This window comes from Lissotriton helveticus, chromosome 8 (assembly GCF_964261635.1).
Source record: "Lissotriton helveticus chromosome 8, aLisHel1.1, whole genome shotgun sequence".
Lineage (NCBI taxonomy): Eukaryota > Metazoa > Chordata > Amphibia > Caudata > Salamandridae > Lissotriton > Lissotriton helveticus.
In genome coordinates, this window is record NC_136069.1 from 1,462,795,173 (window position 1) to 1,462,814,345 (window position 19,173).

Below are 19,173 nucleotides of genomic sequence, written 5' to 3' on the forward strand. Positions count from 1 at the left end.
AAGCATCAGGTGGGCTTCTAACATTACTGAAAATATCTACCAAATTGCTTTTAATGCGATATATATACTCGTGTAACCTGCATTTTAAGGTGAAAGAATTGATGGTGGGATAAAAGAGGGCTCTTTGTGTAAACATTGATTCACTTTCTTTAAAGGCAAAAATACACACGCACACACTTGAGTAATGCAGTTTTGTACTGCAAAGAAAGATTACTCCAGTGACTCACTGAGCTAGGATGCACACTTTGTTACCCTGCAGTGCCAGTGAAAACAGTGGATATCCTATTAGAATGACGAAAAAGCGAAAGTTCAATACCAGTTATATTATGTTCATATTATGTCTTACGCACCTGTACACCATGAGGTTTCATGGCGCTCACAGGTAAGTGGGAGAAAGAGGAGGGAGGCTCCTCCATTTTAGCCAATCACAAAGGCTGAGATTCTCTATATCACACCCACGTCCATCATTCTTATGTTGCATGAAGCGTGCCGCTAATGGATTCCGCCAGCCGCAGTCCTTATGCACACCTCGGTGTTTGGAAGGGACTTCTGCAAGCATCCATCCACTTTGCAGCAGCTACAGTAAAACAGAGTGTAGGAACTTACTGGTAGGGACCCTTGTGCTTCAGGCTAACAGCCCTCTGTTACTGTGTTAGAAGAGACCGTATCATCCATACAGCTGGCGGGCAGTAGTAGAAAGCATGTCCCAGCACTTAGACATGAGTGGAATTGGGCATGTGGAACTAACCATGTGCCTTCCAGGGAGGTGAGACTGGAAGAGAGCATTGGTCTCGCTACAGGAGGTTCTCACCACTCTATGCGCTGCTCCATCGCTGACGAGCAGTGACTTGCAGTCGCGTCATCTTTGGCAAACGATAGAGACGTGTAGTCAGATGGAGATCTCGGTCTGTCCAGTGAACACATGCCTTTGCTGCCATGGCCTGGTCGCCTGCTCAGTTTCTGCTCACACTATGGTCATTGCCTTGTGGGATATTTGACCACAGAGCTGGTGTGAATGTGAAACTGAACATGTTTTAGGAAATTACTTCCCTGGTGGACTTTTGTTGTTGGAGTTGCCCCTATACTGTCGGTGCCCTCTCTTCTCTTCCAACGCAGTGATGTAAATCCTGCTAATTATGATTGATGTAAAGGCCTACATTGTGCACTTGGAGTCCCCAAGCTGGCCCTCGACACCCAGGTAAAACCAAGATGGCTGACCCGGTAGGGGACGCCACCATGATTAAGCTCGGGTAGAGTTAGTGGATATATAGAGGTGGGCAGGCTACTGAACGCTCAAACCTGGCGTGAACTGGACGCCCGGCTGTTGCTCGGCTCGGATTCGAGCTCCTTCTATACTCTTGACCAAAAAGTGAGTCGAGTCGAGCGGTGAGTGTAAACAATTTAAAGCGCACACGCCAACATATCTTTTCCGCCGCTGTGCTCCACCGATGCTGTCGCTGCCTCCAGGTGCTCCCCTTCTGAGTGCCTACCCATGAACCTCTAGGGCGTGGTATGAGTGAAAGAGGAGGGAGAAACTGCACTAGAAGAAAGAGGAGAAAGGAAGAGTTCCAGAGCAGTAGACCATGCATAGTGTTTAAGAAGAGACAGGACAGGGCATAGAGGGATACAGGTGACAGCCTGGCGAGGGCATAGCAGGGAGAGAGGAGAGGGCATGGGTGGCAGTAAGAAATGGGGAAGGAAGGCAATGCCATGGAAGAGTGGCGAGGCTGTAACAGGCTGGTAGGGATGGGGGTAGTCAGGAGCGTGGCACATGCCTGACTGGGCCTGCCTGTGCTACTGGCCTATCAGAGGCTTCAGTCCGACACAGCATGGCCTTGCCCACCCTGGGCCAGTCTGCCTCCGGCTCCACTGTCCAGACCCACTTCCCACCCAACCACCAGCTTGCACAACATGCTCATTTTTGCTGACTCGGCTCGTGTTTTGGCTCTTAGAGCCTAGCCTTAACCCTCGCTCGACCCTTTCCATAAATGTTGTGCCCTTTCCACCTCTTGGAAGAGTGGGCCTGATATGCCGTTCTAGGGGCACGCAGAGAGCTCCTGGCCAATGCTCAGCTGACTATAGTGTGACGGTTATCTGTAAAAAGCAGACACAATTCGCATTAACTTGGCATTCCCAAAAGTGAAAATGTCCTCTTTTACTAAGCTCAGCAATGCTTGTTGTCTCCAGCTCAGGAGGGGCACACTAGGCTAAGTGAGTCAGTTCCACTGATTGAAATATGCCCATATTTGCCACAGTAGGTGCTCAACCTACCAAGCTATATTACCAGCATGTACTTTCCCCTTTACCTGTTCATTAATGTAAATGGTGCAGGAAATGTACTAGCAATGAGTCTTCCAATGCGGACGCCCTCGTGAGGGGGGAACAAGACGGTCCAACTCGCAGTTCATTGGAAGGCTGGAATCGGCTTGTGCGTTTCCCAGCAGAAGGCTTTTCTCCCCTTTGTTTCTTTCACACAATCGGAATACTGTACGCCTTTTCCGACATTGTGAAGCATTTGTAACGTGAAGTCAGCAGCCCACTGGCTGTACCGTGCTCATGAATACATTGTACAAATGTTCTCCGAGGTCCTTATTATTTGAATAAACACTTTGGAACATTGTTGGAAAAAAGAAACTCCGGAACAAAAGGTTAAACGATATTGCGAAGTACTCAGAGCTTCAGGAACAAGGCTCGTCAGGGCAGTGGGCTGAGAGACTGCGGGTGCGTCACTTTTAATATGGGGAAAAGTGACGCACCGGCGGCTTGTAAATAAGCCCCTTAGAGTCCCGGGTTTCAATGTCTACTTTCCACTGACTCCACCTGTGATCCTGGACAAGACACATGTTGTCCCTTAGCTTTTTGCTCTCCCTGTACCTAGCTGTCCATCTGTAAACAAACCTTTGGAAAGGTAGAAAGCTGTGAACACTGACAGTGCTTGTCTCCTGCGGGTCACCCGCTCATTGCGGGCATAGGCCCTCAGTTCATCATCCGTCGGTGACCCCTGTGCCACCCGGATGGGGATGACAGTGATCTGTCAGTGAGTACCTGTTACCTTCCTGACACCATTCCTCATACGGCGCTGACTGGCTGGCACAATTTCAGTCAGTCTCAGTATTAATTCTGCAAAGTGGGTTTGGTGAAGGTGCTGCCGGCTGCCACCAGAGGCGCTGTTTCTTGAACACGCCTCCCCGCGCTGCCACCAGAGGCGCTGTTTCTTGACCACGCCTCCCCGCGCTGCCACCAGAGGCACTGTTTCTTGACCACGCCTCCCCGCGCTGCCACCAAAGGCGCTGTTTCTTGACCACGCCTCCCCGCGCTGCCACCAGAGGCACTGTTTCTTGACCATGCCTCCCCGCGCTGCCACCAGAGGCGCTGTTTCTTGAACACGCCGCCCCACGCTGCCACCAGAGGCGCTGTTTCTTGAACACGCCTCCCCGCGCTGCCACCAGAGGCGCTGTTTCTTGAACACGCCTCCCCGCGCTGCCACCAGAGGCGCTGTTTCTTGACCACACCTCCCCACGCTGCCACCAGAGGCGCTGTTTCTTCAAACACGCCTCCCCACTTGTCCAGCCTGAGTGTGTTTCACCTAAAGTGGAGACCCAGGCATTGGTGGCCACGCAGGTACTGGCCCATTTCCTCTCATAAAGATTACTGCAAAAGAACGTGAGTAAAAAAGTCTACTTGGCTTTTGCGAGATGCCGAATCAGCTGCTTGAATGGACTTTTTAGGGAAGTATATATTTACTATTCCTAACTCCACATCTACGTACCTTGAAAATATATGAACTGCGTACTTGCATATTAGGCGAGTTAGGTATAGAAAGTCTAGACTAATTGGAAAAACGAACAGGTGCACCGGGTTCAGAGCAAGGATATTTGAAAACATCTATGCGTTAACAGTAACACTACAAAAAGAATCTCATCTACCACAATTTTATGACAAATTGTTCATTTTATTATATATCTTGTTTTTCTCGTTTTTATCTTTTATCAAAAATATATTTTATGGTTAATTATTTATAAAACTTGTACATTTTAGCAGCACATTCTTGTATCTGATGATCAAACAATTCAATTGGCGTACATGATCAGTATATTTTTACAATTCATACATTGTTTACATAGATTAAATTGATTAAACTATCTCGGTTCTAGACTTACCTGTCAATATTTTATTTTCAATATTCTTGCCTTGAAAATCTGCGCCTTTAGACCCTCACGGGTGAGTAACACGCTTTAGAAATACCCTGATTGATTGATTGATTGATTGATAATCTGTGTCCTCGATACTGTTGATCCGACATTCAGGGGGCACACCATTTTAGGTGGACGTCCAACAATACATGCTTGACCAACTTAGACTCGTTGGAAACCATTTGCACTTTGCTCAGCGGGACTTTTCACCTCACCTTCCTTCTGTTTGTAAGATTGGTTGTATTTTGTGGTCACTTACAGCCCATTACTAATAATTGGTTTTGCTTTCCTTGTGCATAAGTACGGTCTTCAATAGAGCCCTGTCATAACCACTGTTCTTTGATCCCTGCGTGCTATTTCTCTGCACCACTCTGTCCCATAGTATGTATATGTTATATAATGTCACATCGACTCCTAATGACTCCTTATGCTAGTTACAGTAATGAGCTGCCTACAGGTCACAGGTTTCAACCCAGAAAAGAACTCACCCTCCCTTCTGTGTTCTACAAAGTGAGTACCCGTGAATGGAATAGCAATTCTTGCTTATATTCAAGCACAGAGAGACAATTCAGTCCCTACTGTGTTCTCTTTAAATAGTTGATATTATGCGTAAACAGCTATCATGAAGTTCTTATGACTGTTTTCCATTGGTCACAGAGAAGTTAGTACCTGTATATTGAATGTGTTACCTTGTGTGTTGATAGTACTGTTGAATGTTTCCTGATGGCATAGTAACTGAGAGAATATTTGCTTTGTGGCAGGTGGCGGTCAAAGTGATTGACAAGAAGAAGGCCAAGAAGGACAGCTATGTGACCAAGAACTTGCGGCGTGAAGGGCAGATCCAGCAAATGATCCGGCACCCCAACATCACGCAACTTCTGGACATCTTGGAGACGGAGAACAGCTACTACCTGGTTATGGAGCTGTGCTCCGGAGGGAACCTCATGCACAAGATCTACGAGAAGAAGCGACTAGAGGAGCACGAAGTGCGCAAGTACATCAGGCAGCTCATCCTGGCCGTCGAGCACCTCCACCGTGCTGGCGTGGTTCACAGGTGAGCAACCGCAGCCAGATCTAAACACGTCCCTCTCATTTTGCACATTCATCTCAGTATCTTAAGGAGATGGAGCACACAGGCACATGTGTATTTCCATCTTTGCATGCTAGACAGGCTTCATTCATGGAACTAGGCAGCTCACTGGGTGCACGGTACTTGGTTAAGGCTACCTGGGAGTGTGGGCATTGGGTCACATGTATGTAAGAAAGGTGGAAATGCAAAAGTAGGTGGAAGAGGTCTGATGGAACAGTGATATTTTCACTTCTCTCAATGAAAGTTCTTGATGGCTGCATTGTAATGCTTATAGGCTGAAGGTTCCATTTCACAGCCTCAATGCACAAAAAATTGCATGAAATGTTCTGCCATCTGAGTGTATTTGTTCGCATTTGCTTATATATTTGTGTGTATACGTGTGGGCATGTGTGCACATCCATGCATGAATTATCTTGTACTTATCAGTTCGGTATGCCTCCAACCTTTACAAGGACTAACCTGGCCTATGCACCTCTACAGATGTGTTTCTGCCCATATCTGTGCTGCACGGCCTTAGGGACGTTTTCGTGCACAAGCATGGAGCTGCACTGCCCCCCTCTGTGGAAATGTTTCCGTGCCCATGTGCATATCTGTGTTCCCGCCCCAAGAAACCATTTTCCTTTATAAGCATGGATACATATACTGCACACCTACGTAAGCTTGTTTCCTTGACGATGCACTTAACTGGCTGCATACCCCTTGTGATGTTTCATGCACAGGCACTTATCTGCATACTGACGTGCCTTATACCTATTTCCTGAATTCTACTGCAATAGAAAACGCCTCATAAAATATGCTCAGTGACATCTACGCTGACTTGCTAGCTCACGCCCCATTCGTTGGCAGTGGAGCCCAAGCATGGGTGGATCCATTGGAGCTCAGTGGCGTTTGTGCGGATCTGAGAGCTCACTCCCCATTTGCTGGCATTGGAGCCCAAGCATGGGCGGGACCATTGGACCTCAGTGGCGTTTGTGCGGATCTGAGAGCTCACTCCCCATTTCCTGGCATTGGAGCCCAAGCATGGGCGGGACCATTGGACCTCAGTGGCGCTTGTGCGGATCTGGGAGCTCACGCCCCATTCGTTGGCAGTGGAGCCCAAGCATGGAAGGGCCCAATGGAGCTCAGTGGCGTTTGTGCGGATCTGGGAGCTCACTCCCATTTGCTGGCATTGGAGCCCAAGTTTAGGAGGGCCTTTGGAGCTGACACCGGAGGATTTGATGAAATGTCACTAGACGAGACAGAATGCGAGCATAAGGGGAAAAAAACAGGGCAGGCTGCAGCCTATTCCAACCCAGACATCATACATACTGTTGAGTACCAAAGAGATCCAACATGTTCAAAAGATGTCTACATTGACTAACAAAGACATGCTTCAAAGGAACCTTCATGAAAAATATCTGAGAGATTCCACAGTGGGCACTTTTTTCTGATTAACTGCAGTTCCTGGGAGGTGGGGAGTGGGAGGAGTAGGGGATACGGGTTAATGTCAGTACATCTGGTGCATTAATCATTCAGAGACTAACGTCGGTAATTCATCTTGGTGCAATTAATATCGGGAACTAATTTATTTTCGTCCGTTTTTCATTAATTACAGTTCATTAGTATTGGATTTTCCGAAGTTTCCTTTTTCATATTCCTTTTTTTATGCTACTTTTTTTCCTACTCTTCTCTATAACTTGCATTTTCTCTATTTTTAAACTGTTTCCTTCTTTAAATTTATATTTTCCGCTATTCATTGACCTAACTTCCACTATGTGCCTGCACCCCATTCCTCTGTTTTAGTTTATGAAGTTACATTACCGATATGTTTGTCCCAGACTATTGTCTCCTGCTGTCTGTTGTCCAATCGTGGCAAGTATCACCGATGTCTTATTCACAATATAATGAAGTTTGAAGTGGGAGCCCAGTGTGATGGTGGGCAAGAGGTTAATACATTATGTATGTGCCTTTACATGGGCTGCTTGGTTTAGAGTCAACCCCCTACCTTGTGCCAAGGGAACAGAAAGCTGTTTATGTACAGTGTTTTCCTACCCACGTAACCTCTCGCCCATGCTGTTCCGCGATGATGCTTATAGAGGGCGGAATGGCAGAAAATAGCACGTATTTTTCCAGTAGCCCAAAATAAAATGATGTAAGTTGACATTCCATGAGTCACAGGCTCTTCTGTGCGAACAATATTTACATTTATCTCAGCAGTGTCAAGTGTTTATTATTAGAAACCTGGAAGATCCAGAATTGCCAGTGAGAGGTAGAGCGGAGGTGAAAGCGAGGCAGGTAGCAATATGTAGTCACGAAGAGGAACTCACCTTTAGACCGTTTCTGGGGATGGTGATAAAAAGATGGCAGCTGCTTTGAAAGTCCAAAACTACCTCTGCTGTGTCATAAATACCTATAGAGCTGTACAAACCCTAATCTCCCCATTCTAATCTGTAGTACCTTCCAAAGGCTACTGCTGTTTCCTGGGCCTGTAGACCCTTCTAAATTCTATGGCCTTTCCCTGGACCTGTAGACCCTTCCAAAATGCTAATGCCTTCCCTTGGACCACTAAGGCCTTCCACCCACAAATGTCCTTCTATACCTGCAGAGCTCACCAAACCGTATTGCTTTTCCCTGGATCTGTAGAGCCTTCCAAACTCTAATGAAAGCCCCTGGACCTAAAGAACCGTCCAATCACTAGTATCTTTGCTTGGACCCGCAGAGGGGGAACATCCTTTACAACGCAACTTTTACAATGAAGTACCTTTACGACGCAACCATTACAACGCAACTTTTACAACGTCTTGCGCTGGCGGGCGCTCTAGGGTAGGGAATAGTTTCCAACACCTTCCCTACTATCCACGGGGACTGGAGTTGGAATAGTAAATTAAACTATTCACTATCCAGCGCCCCCCAACGCAAGTCGTTGTAACGACTTGCTTTGTAAAACTTGCTTCGTAAAGGCATGCGTTTTAATAGCATGCGTTGTAACGTCATACATCCCCGCAGAGCCCTCCAAACACGAACACATTCCATTGGCCCTGTAGAGCTCTCCAAACAGTATTGCTTTTTCCTGGATCTGCAGAGTCTTCCAAACTCTTAACACCATTCGCTGGTCCAGCAGAGCCCTCCAAACACTAACGCATTCCATTGGCCCTGTCGAGCTCTCCAAACAGCAATGCTTTTCCCTGGACCTATAGAGTCCTCCAAATATCAATACCCTTTCCTGATAGGCTGAGCTATCTAAACACCCATGCCGCTGAGATCTGCAAATGTAAATGTCCCCCACCAAATCTCTGGTGTCCTCCAAACACGGATTCGTTTTAATATTCTTGATTGCTTATTCTTTAGAGAAATTAGTAATTTCAGACTCCAGATCAAAAAATGTTCACAAGAAGATCTATCTGAAGGTTGGGCCCAGATCTCATGAGTCTCTGTACAATGAGTAGATGCCATGCTTCTTCACACAAAGGCCGCCTCCTGTATTTGTACAAGAACTGTGTCAATATATTAATGCAACATATTATGGATATAGGGCATCAATTCAATGACGGGAGTTAAATAGAGCCTCTTGTTGCAAGGGTGCCATGTTGAAGTGCTCTGTGCCTTCCCTCCGTCCTGTCCTCTACCAGGGTAGTGGACCCTGCTGGTCAGCAGACCCACTGTCCAGGTAGCGGCTGTGCTCACTGTCGCTTTTAGAGCCACAATGATTCGCAAAGCACACTCTAGTACAGGTGTGATGAAAGACTCTCTGAAACCAGAACCCAATGGTCAGTCACTTATCAATCCGACAAAAAAATAACTTTTCCCCCTGTGCCTCAGAACTCAAATATTGGAATATTTCCCACCAGGACGTTTTTGCCCAGCCCACTTGCTAACTTTTCGGGAGAACTGTTGAGCACCAGCTCCTATTTTTGTGCAGGTCGAGTACATAAAACCCACTCGTCATGGCGCCATAGACCAACAGATGCAATCATGTCAATCTCTTTCTGATCCTCGCCACATATTGGGTGGGGGGTCACTCTCTCTCTCTTTCTGTCTCTCACCATAAAGCATGCAAAAGGCAATCATTTTTCTTTTTAGTTCAAAGCTCCCTTTTCTTCTGGACTCAACGGGGTTATGCAGTTTTACTTTCCTCCACTATTGCAACATTTCTGGCACCCGAATCTCGAATTTCAGGTTTCTCAGAAGCACCAGTTAAGAAAGATTACCCGCTCCTACCTCCTGTAGTGATAGAGTAAATTTCCTTGCAGTACTTTGGCACCTGAATCTGCCGCTCTGGCACCAGCCCCTGCACGAAGATGTGCCTAGCTTTGTTCGACTACCTGTAGGTTAAAGGTCTCTGTGCCTCTCTGTTGTATCCTGGTCAGTACTCTCGGCTCTAAGTACATAGATAGCCCTAGTTCACCACTGATGTTCCTGACGTCCAGGCCCAGCTAGCCCAAAAGTTGCCTTCTCGCAGTCCGCAAGGTATTGGATGTCTTTTGCATGCGCTGCTGGGTAAGACAGGGCACATCTTCATGAAAAAGCCTGTCTCCTTACCAAGCACCGGGAATTCGTGTTTGTAAGGAGAATTGTAAAAGAATGTTTTGTCTTCAAAACAAGAGTGCGGCGTGCTTTTCTGGTCATATATGCAGCTATAGAAACAGGCACTTATTCACTTTCCTGACATTATAGATTCAAATCAATGATCCTGATTTTTTACTCATTGTCAGGTTCTCATTCCGCTCACTGTCCACCTCTTCTCTCAGGTATTGCGCCAGTGGTAGGCTCCTTGGGCTGATTCTGCTTTATAGTGCTTACCCTTGATCTGCAGTCTGCAGTCTAAGTGCTCTCAGATTTTGCAGCTAAATGACCGAGGCACAGCTTAGCAACCAAATCAAGCCCTTACAAGCCACCACTGTGGACCACCACTCACCATACAGTCCATTTGGGATGTGTGATCTGGTGGTACAACCATCAATAGATCAGAACTTCTGCCTTTACTCCAGCCGAGCTGAAGTGCCCTCTGCAATAGCTGCAGTGTGACTGTGTCCAACAAAACATGTAAGCACACTTCTGAGGCACCAAACATGCCTGTACCCTCAAGTTCTGCACTAAGCAACTGAGATCTCTAAGACGTAGCACAATACACTGCAGCCTGCTACCAAAGCAGCACACCATTCTACAACGCTAGGCAACCTCAATGGTGGTGGGATTAGAAAGGGGTAAAAGCATCAATTCTAGTACAGCAGGAAAGATAGATCACCGTAGTCCTTATTAGAACTCAAGGCTTCTAGGGCAGAGAGCCCCACACAAGCCAGTTCAATTGTTGGTATCCACCTATTCACTCTTTTGCCAAAATAGATACCTTCTTTTTTCCATTATATAAAGTTTGTGTTACTTGACTTAAATTTGATGGAGTTCAGATTGGGACGAGGCCTTCACCACTCCTCTGTGATCAAAGAGGCAAACAGCAAGTCTAGATGTTAGAGGAGCGTGTGCACGAGCGAGACTGGCTGCCGCAGCTCGCGCTTGCTCAGGCCCGCATCCCACGCGGAGCGTCTAACCCGCCACACTTTAGAGACTGTGACCGAATTCTGATGAGTTCTTAGCAATTACTGTCAGGTTGTCACTGACGCGAGTCCCAGAATGTACCGCTGGAGGAGGAGGGCTGTCGACAACCCCAGATTTTTTGTCCTGGTGCTTGACAAAATGCATTCATATCTTCACAACTAAATGTGCCTAAGATGCAATTACAGAGACTCCTAGCTTAGGACATGAAGGAGGGGATGAATGAGACTTTGATTACAGCGCTACACCCCATGAGAAACATGCCGGAGTCCGATGAGCCGCTTCTTCTGAAGGCTCCTGCTATTGAGGAGGCAACTTTGTTTCCATGTGTGCAAGTATCTAGTTGCTGGCTGCAGTTTGACGTCTTTCCCGCCACCCTATCATTTTGTTGAGGGTGGAAACAGCTGTGCAGCTGGTATAATGCGAGATTACCAATGCTCTTTCTTTGATTCCAGTAGAAGTCTAAAAATGTCTAAATACGTCACTGAGGTTTGAAGGGCATCTGTGGTGTAAATGTGTTCTGGGATGATGTTGAACCAGAAGAATTTGTAAATCCGGTTTTGTTCCCTTGGCGAGTGGACAAATCACTATTTATCCCAAGGTTTAGCTAACAGTACTCCAGGGTGTTGGAAACAAACTAAGCCCCCAAAATGTTGTCCTTTTTCTGTTTTTAGACTTATCAATGGTGGACATTTTTAATTTTTGTAAAAAAATAATGACCCACCACCAGTGACCTTTCTGGCTATTCTGTTGCTGTGTACCTGCCTATATGTTTTAGTCCTCACTATAATTATAATGTGCTCTCCTATTTCTCACACCTCCACCTCTGTCACACTGCTAGGCACTGCACCCCAAGACAAGAAAAGAGCACCTCTGGTTATTCAAGCATGTCACCAAAACACCTCCAATGTAGGGTCACTCTGCCAGTCAAGAACTCCCCCATGGTATAGAGTGCTTCCCGTCCACAAAAATGTATTCAGCGCCACACAAAGAGGACAAAAAAGCTACATAAGTATCACAATACAAACCACAGCTGTATTTTTTGTTTTCTATGTCTCTGAGAAGTTTGAAGTCCACTTTCAGAATTATTTGCGTTCTGGCACCGCCATGTTGTAATCCAGCCTTCCTGTGCTTCAGCGCTGGCACAAATCATTTTAGAGTGAATGTCAACCGTTGCTTTGTAATCTTTTTTTTATTATAAAGAATCCCATGTACTACTGTCACAAGGGTGATTGATCACTGTCACAGCAGCTAAATTTATGCTTTACTGTATCAGGTGTTCAGTAAGGACTTATTTCGCCGTTTCAGTCGCGCCCCTACCAATGTAATGTTGTACCACTGCCCTGGCCCAGATCCAGCCCCTACTCTCTCTGGGGCACACTTCATCTTTGCCCTTACTCTATTGAAGCATCCCACCATTTCCTTGCCCCGCTTCTCAGGAGTGCCACCCGCTTTGTGTCACTATGTCCTGCCACACCCTATTTCATTCTTGACTCACTACTTTGACATAATATTGGTCTGACTGTCTCTGGCTGGTCACATCCAGATGCCCCCCTGTTACTCACACGGCAACATTTGTAGTGGAATAAACAAACATAGAGGTACGGTGATACAAAATGGCAGACCTAAAGCTGCACACATAACACAAAATAATTGTACGGTGGCACCTGTGATGGAATGATAAGCCGTGTATACAATGTTCCAAGATTTTTGGGCTCATACATGTATATAGAACACCACGAGCTTCAACTTAGGTTGTTATCTGTGAAAAGTCATCCTTAGTGGAAGAGGAAACCTCACAGACTTCTTAGTGTCATGCTTCATCATAGGAGTCCTCTCCCCACCCCTTTAGGACAGTATCACCAGCAACCCAATGCAGCTCAATCACTCACGGCTTGACATCTGAGGATAACCTGGTACCTGTGTTTTCTCCAGCGTCAGAGTATGGGTGCTTTTATAAAGTGTTGAACAGCGTTACTTTGAAATAACCGACTTTAGACTAGTTACTGGTAGCATGTACACCTTCCAGCTCGCCCTAGGGATGCTCTTTTATAAAGCACTGGAGTGGCAGCATTGAAACTTCAGATTATGTTCCCAAGGAAACCCGACAACTTCAGGAAGTGTAAACTGATATAAATTCAGCGGGAGATTGAACTGGATTTGAAACCCTCAATTAAAAGCCTAGTCTTTAGACCAGAGCTGTGTAGGCGGTGCTGTTCCACTTAAATCCAGATTTACATCTTTTGAAAGCAGGTACTATTGAAAATGGAGTGAATTGTATTTGCGGGTGTTGACAGATCAGCCAGCTGTCTACTGTTGTGCAAGGTGTAATATCGGCTTCTGCAGGTAGGGGGCACTGTTCATGAGGGATCCCAATGGGAAAGCTGTTTAGGACGCTGGAACAGAAGCCGTTGCATATCTGGAGGTGACTCAAGTTTTCCGCTTACATCCAGGGTGGTGGATTTTTTTAGTTCTTCCCCTAATCTTTTAAAAGGGACCGTACCATTTTTCGTGATGCCACTGATGTGGAGTTCAATTGTGGTGGGGGAGGATTGGTGAGGTAAGAGATGAGATAATATAGTCATGAACCTGTTGAATGGGCAGTTTTATAGAGGCGCATGTGAGATTCAGTTACCTTTTGCTAGCCTGCTGGTTTTGATCATTTGACGCCATGGTGTCTTATTCTGTTTCTACAGGGACTTGAAGATCGAAAACCTTCTACTGGATGAAAACAACAACATCAAGCTGATTGGTAGGCACCTTCTTAAAGTTGAGAGCTATCTAGCCTGTTGATGCCTTTTTACCTAGTTGAATGAAAAGGGGCCATTTTGCCTAAACAGATAATCCCTCTTTTCCCTTCTTACGTCTATGTTAATGTTTCAAGTACCTTAAGTGACCATTTAAAGGCCAGCAGAACCTGTCTTCGGGTTCTACCACCTCACTTACAGGTGGGGGGACCATTGGGTTAATGCAAGTGGAATCTCTTTTGGCTTTGCTAATGGAAACCTTTTACTTGGCTACCCAACAACCACTGGGCCGCCAGGTTTCACGGTCCCCGCCAGCCCTTGGCATGGAAAACACACTACGGCCCTGAGATGCAGGTAGACAACCTTCTGCGTGCCAAGACGGCTCCTTTTTGGGGGTTTTTAAATGCACTCTTACTTTAGGAGGTAATATAACAAAAACAAAAAACACGCAAACTGTTTATATAACAGAAACAAAAAGCACAGTAATCCAAATTAAGATGGCGCCCCCAGAGCACTGGCGGTACAGAGGTCTCCCCCAGGCCATAACAGGATCTCATAACATGGCGGACAGCCTTCTCCCAGAGGAACAGAGGCTTGGGCCTACCTCAGCTAACGTGCCAGGCTGCATGGCGGCCTCTGGATTATCTTGTTAGACCCTAAACCTTTTTTTTTAGAAGTTATAATTAGCAATTCTAAACCTAATCCCAAGAATATATTTTCAGGACGCAATGCTTGTTTAATCTTTTTTTGTTTTTTAATGAAAGGGAATCGAAATTAACCTTCCAACTCCAAAGGTTAGCTGTGACGTCCTCTAATGGTGGTAACATCGTAGCCTGTTCTGCTGCACTAGCTACAGGGCCTTAAAACGTATTTGTAGCCATATTGTGGAATATTTTGATTTCCTTTAATGCAAGTTCAGGAGCTCAGATGTTATGATGAGCAGCTTATTATATTATTCTATTGTCTCTGTTTGCTTTATGTCAAGTTCTTTATAGGCCACAAAAAATGTACTGCCCCCCTCCCGAGTTCACATATTCGCACCTGAAATTGCTGACTTACATTCAGCCATTTAAAAAAAATGAGTAAGAAACAAAGTAATAAAGTATGTAAACAGAGTGGGCTAGTTACCGAAGCCCACACAGCTACCCAGGGCCTAGTATAGGGAGACATATTTTTTTTATAAAAGAAGATTGTGAGATTCCACAAAAAGTAGGCCGATGGGGCTGTGTCGGAGTCAGTTGTGTGTGGCCCGACGCCAGCCTGCCTTTAAGAGCAGTTCCCCCTGCATACCCCAGATTGCGTCTGCTCTGGTACACTGTGTGTAGTGTACCCAGTCCCCTTCTGTTGCTTTCTTGCCTTCGTTCCCACCCCGTGTGCATCTGTCCAATATGCCAGGTCTGCATAATTACACGATTGCACGTGGGCGTTGTCATGCTCATCTGAATTGCTAATTCAATCAATCAATCAATCAGTGACACTTATAAAGCGCGCTACATACCCGAAGGGTCTAATTCCAGGCAGGATACAGTGCGCGCCCTCTCCACCAGCTTGTGCGGCCTCTGTGGCAAACAGGAAGTACTCGGAGGCCTTCTCTTGAGTTCCTGCCAGCAAAACGTTCCTCTGAAAGAAATGAATGGCTCTGAGACCTATTCATCAGAGCCCTGAGGGGAAACTTCACGTGAGAGGCCTGCACAACCTGAGCAGTGGGCCCCAGGGCGGGGGGAGCTGCGGGGGTGCGCGAACAAGAGCGTGCAGGGATAGCGTGCCTGTGCACAGCAGGACTTCCGGTCGCAAAGGTGGGTTCGGCACAGAGGCTTCTGAGAGGAATGGTGCAAACTGTGTATCTTGTGGAGCGATGGAGGGCCACATGAATTATGCAATTGTGCGGCTGTGGCGTTTCTTGCATAATTATGGACCTGCCGCTTTTGCCACGTAATCCGAAATCTGCATGATCCGAAGATTTGAACAAAAAAATGTTTTCTAGGTTAAGCGGTTCAAAAGTTACTAAAAACGCAGCAACATGTGTTGCCACACAGTGTAGGGCCCTTTGCAAATGTTTAATTACTGCTCACCTTTCTGTAGTTTATTGCTATGTTTGGGTGTTAAACTGGTACTAAATAGGTGCAACCCATGAACAGTGTTAAACAACTTTTTAAATGGCAAAATAATGGAGCAATACTATCAAAAAATGCTGATTTACGCTGGGCTTTTCTTGCCACATAATTTAGTCAACCATGCTGCATAATTTGGCTCTGCCCTGCTGCATAATTCCTGTGACCCTGCATATGGTACAGAAATAGTGTGTGTGCAGCAGTGCGGCCACCCCTGCACTCAAAAAGATGTTTTAACACCTACATTATCGACCTCAGAAGGATGAAAGGCTGAGTGGGCCTGCCAAGATTTAAGCCTGTGACCATGAGTCAAACACAGGCCCCTATAGTGGACGCGTTAGTCCACTAAGCCACCAGACCCCACGTGGAATACCTGGGTTAAACTGATACCGTAAGTGGAATCGTGGCTACCGAGACCATTATCACACACTACATACATACATGTATTATGTTGTAGAAACAGATTTCCACAATTGCAAATCATGCCACAAAAGCCACACAGAGAACTTTGCCAGGAAGCTAATCTGCTAGATTAGGGTCCTGGAAAGCTAATAACTATCCTCCCAAGAGCACCTACATTTAGTAGGCTTCATTTGTGATTCTCGTAGTGTGGCGCAGTCTCAGAAGTGGAACTGAAACTCCATTCTTGAAAAATATCTCAGGATAGTCTTTATAAGGTACAATAACAGCAATACCAAATTTCTCAGTGGCTTCCTTGTATCATTTGTCTGCTGTGACTTCTTCCTGCCCTTATCTGCCCCGTTACCACTTCTACAAATTGTAGGAAGTGATACCCTACGACGGTAGGACAATACTACTTCTCCCATCTTCAGCACGTCCTGTCATGAATGTGCTCTACCCCCAGACACAGGGGCGTGTGCCTCCTATGTGTCAATAATTCACATTTTAAAACCTTTTCTTAATCCAGGTGTCCCACAGGTGCGCACATTTCAAGGTACCTGTCAGATCACTTCAGGGAAATTTGGCTGGAACATTGGGAAAAATCTCTAAAATCCCCTTTAACCCCTTGGCTGCGGTGGTAATTCCGTCGTAGCGCTAGGGGGCAGGGGGGCCGCGCTGCGCCGCCAAGCTCGTGACTGAACCACTCCGTCACGAGCCTCGGGTGCGCTGTGCTTGTGACGGAGTGGTTCCGTCACAGCCCCGCCTGCTCAATGGAACGCTCAGCGCAGGCACGAAATCGCTGCCGCGCAGGCGTAGCGGCCGGGCCGTGACGGAACCACTCCGTCATTAGCACAGCCCGTCCGAGGCTGGTGACGGAGTGGTTCCGTCACCAGCACCCAACGGGTTAAGATGCATTGAAGGAAAGCAATTACCGCAGAAGGAACACAACAATAAAACTAATAATAAAACTGGAAAAAAATAGGCACAAATAGTTGTTCCACAAAACTAGAGGGAGTTCATAAATATGTATGTACGTGCCTGTAGCGCGAGCACCATTTTCAGGGCTCTTGTGAATGAAGCGCACAGCGCCTTTAATCAGTTCAGCATGATGGCCAAGTTCCCTTAAGGCACGCAACCCAGTGAACTTGTACCATCTTGGAGAAATTCGAACCAAATGAACTTTGCCTTCCTTTGAAGGCTGCTCTTTTCTAGCCGTGCTCTGCCTTTTGCTGACTCTGCAGCCCTTTGTTTTCCCAAGGTCACCACAAGCCAGAAAGGCAAACCTGGCTCTGTTTTTTCAAGGCCTTGAATCCCCCAAGGTAGCGGGGAAATAGTTCAGGCTACCCACCATGGCTCTGACACAGTAGAAACAACCAGAGCGTTTATCTGATGAAATGTTTAAAAAAAAAAACTCACCAGAAACTATGCGATTACAGATATTAAATTGGGATCATTTAATTCTGACATACATTTCTCCAGAATTGGATCGTTCATAGATTCCCGTGCTTGAACTAATACCTTTTATGATGCTGGGAATCATGGCAGGCAATACATGTTAAAACACCAGTGACAACAAAACACTCATTCAATATTGTATTATTGTACAGTCTATTTGGCACAGTGTGTGACCTAAACTCTCTCTCGCCATGAAGGGAAAGGAAAATATAAAATATTGCAGCTAAGTTACTGAAGGTCTCTTTAGGCTAAACCAAACATCCTTTTTTTGTTTTCAGTAAATGTGATACTGTTTTCCTAATGCTGAGACCAAATGGTGCTCTGTCTTTATCAAACGTGTTTGTGTATCTTAAGTGTGAACCAAGGTGCCAAAATACAAGTATCTACAGGGGTAGAATCCCATTTTTGATTCACAATATGGTGGAATTTCTGTGGGAGCAATTCTGCTATAAGGGGTGTGTTGTAGTTCCAGGTTGGGGCCGCCTCTAAAACCTGGTGAACATCTTTATGAGTTTTTAAATGGTGACTAACCTTCTTCGGGCAGTTTCCCACACTGAACATTTTGGTACATCTACTCTTGTCAAGGGCAGGACTAAATCTACTTTCATTGTTGTATTGGAAAGGGAACACCCTCAAAATTGGGAGTCAGAAAAGGATTCCCAATGCGAAAATAGGAAAGTGCAAATGCATTTATACTCCTGTACATGTCTGTGTACCTAAATCGGTGCTAATGACTATAGTCCGGGGAATCTGTGACAGTCATAGCTTCCAAAGAGTGCTCCAGGAATTGCTTTAAAATCTGTAATTTTACTCAAAATGTAGGCATAAACATATGGGAACAAATTTCTGAGTTTTCAATTACATTTTTATGTATTGTACGCTACATGCCATTTTGTTGTCCTTGTCCGCCCCGTTTTTTCTGGCCTGTCGACTCATCCACCTGTATTGCTTCTTCTGTTTCTGCAGACTTTGGGTTAAGCAACTGTGCGGGCATCTTGGGCTACTCGGACCCCTTCAGCACGCAATGTGGCAGCCCAGCCTATGCGGCCCCCGAGCTGCTCGCCAGGAAGAAGTATGGCCCCAAAGTGGACGTGTGGTCAATGTGAGTTTGAAAAGAAGAATCCCGCTTCTCTTTTTCCTCTTGTGATGCCAGTGTGTCGAGTCGCCTTTGAAATGCAAGAACGCACTATGCAGGTTCTCACACCCCCAGAGAAATGGCTGCCACAAGGACATGCGTGCCCGCTCTCAAGCGAGAGCTCTATCCAGCGAGCACTGAGGCGGATAAAAGGTGAATAGAGAATGTGGATGAATGCCTGACAGTGGCACTAGACTTACAGGACGGAGTCTCCTCCATATGAGGCCGTTTGTGTTGTGTAGCCCTCTTTGGGTGATATTAATAGATCGCGAGAACGAGGTCCAACTAAAATGGCGGGGTGCAATACAAGCCCCCCTGCAGCCCCCACCTCTGGAGTTCCACCTACAAGTTCCACCAGAAGATCTAGAACATTGCTGCCACTAAAACCAAGGGGCCTGGTTGCTGGTAGGAAGCCATCATCTTACATTTAATTTAGAAGGAGGACCATATAACAAGCAGTAACCCCGAACTCCACTGACATTAAAACTTAGGATGTCACAAAGTACCAGCT

The 19,173-nt window shown here is 46.1% G+C and overlaps 1 protein-coding gene across 1 annotated transcript in view; it reads left to right on the forward strand.

The window, feature by feature from the left end:
• The window catches only part of HUNK (hormonally up-regulated Neu-associated kinase), a 96,810-nt gene that overhangs the window by 40,182 nt on the left and 37,455 nt on the right, over positions 1-19,173 (forward strand). Inside the window, exons 2-4 of the mRNA XM_078658401.1 lie at positions 4,955-5,247; positions 13,509-13,564; positions 18,494-18,629. Of these exons, the coding sequence (XP_078514527.1) occupies positions 4,955-5,247; positions 13,509-13,564; positions 18,494-18,629 (485 nt within the window). The remainder of the gene's footprint in view (positions 1-4,954; positions 5,248-13,508; positions 13,565-18,493; positions 18,630-19,173) is intronic.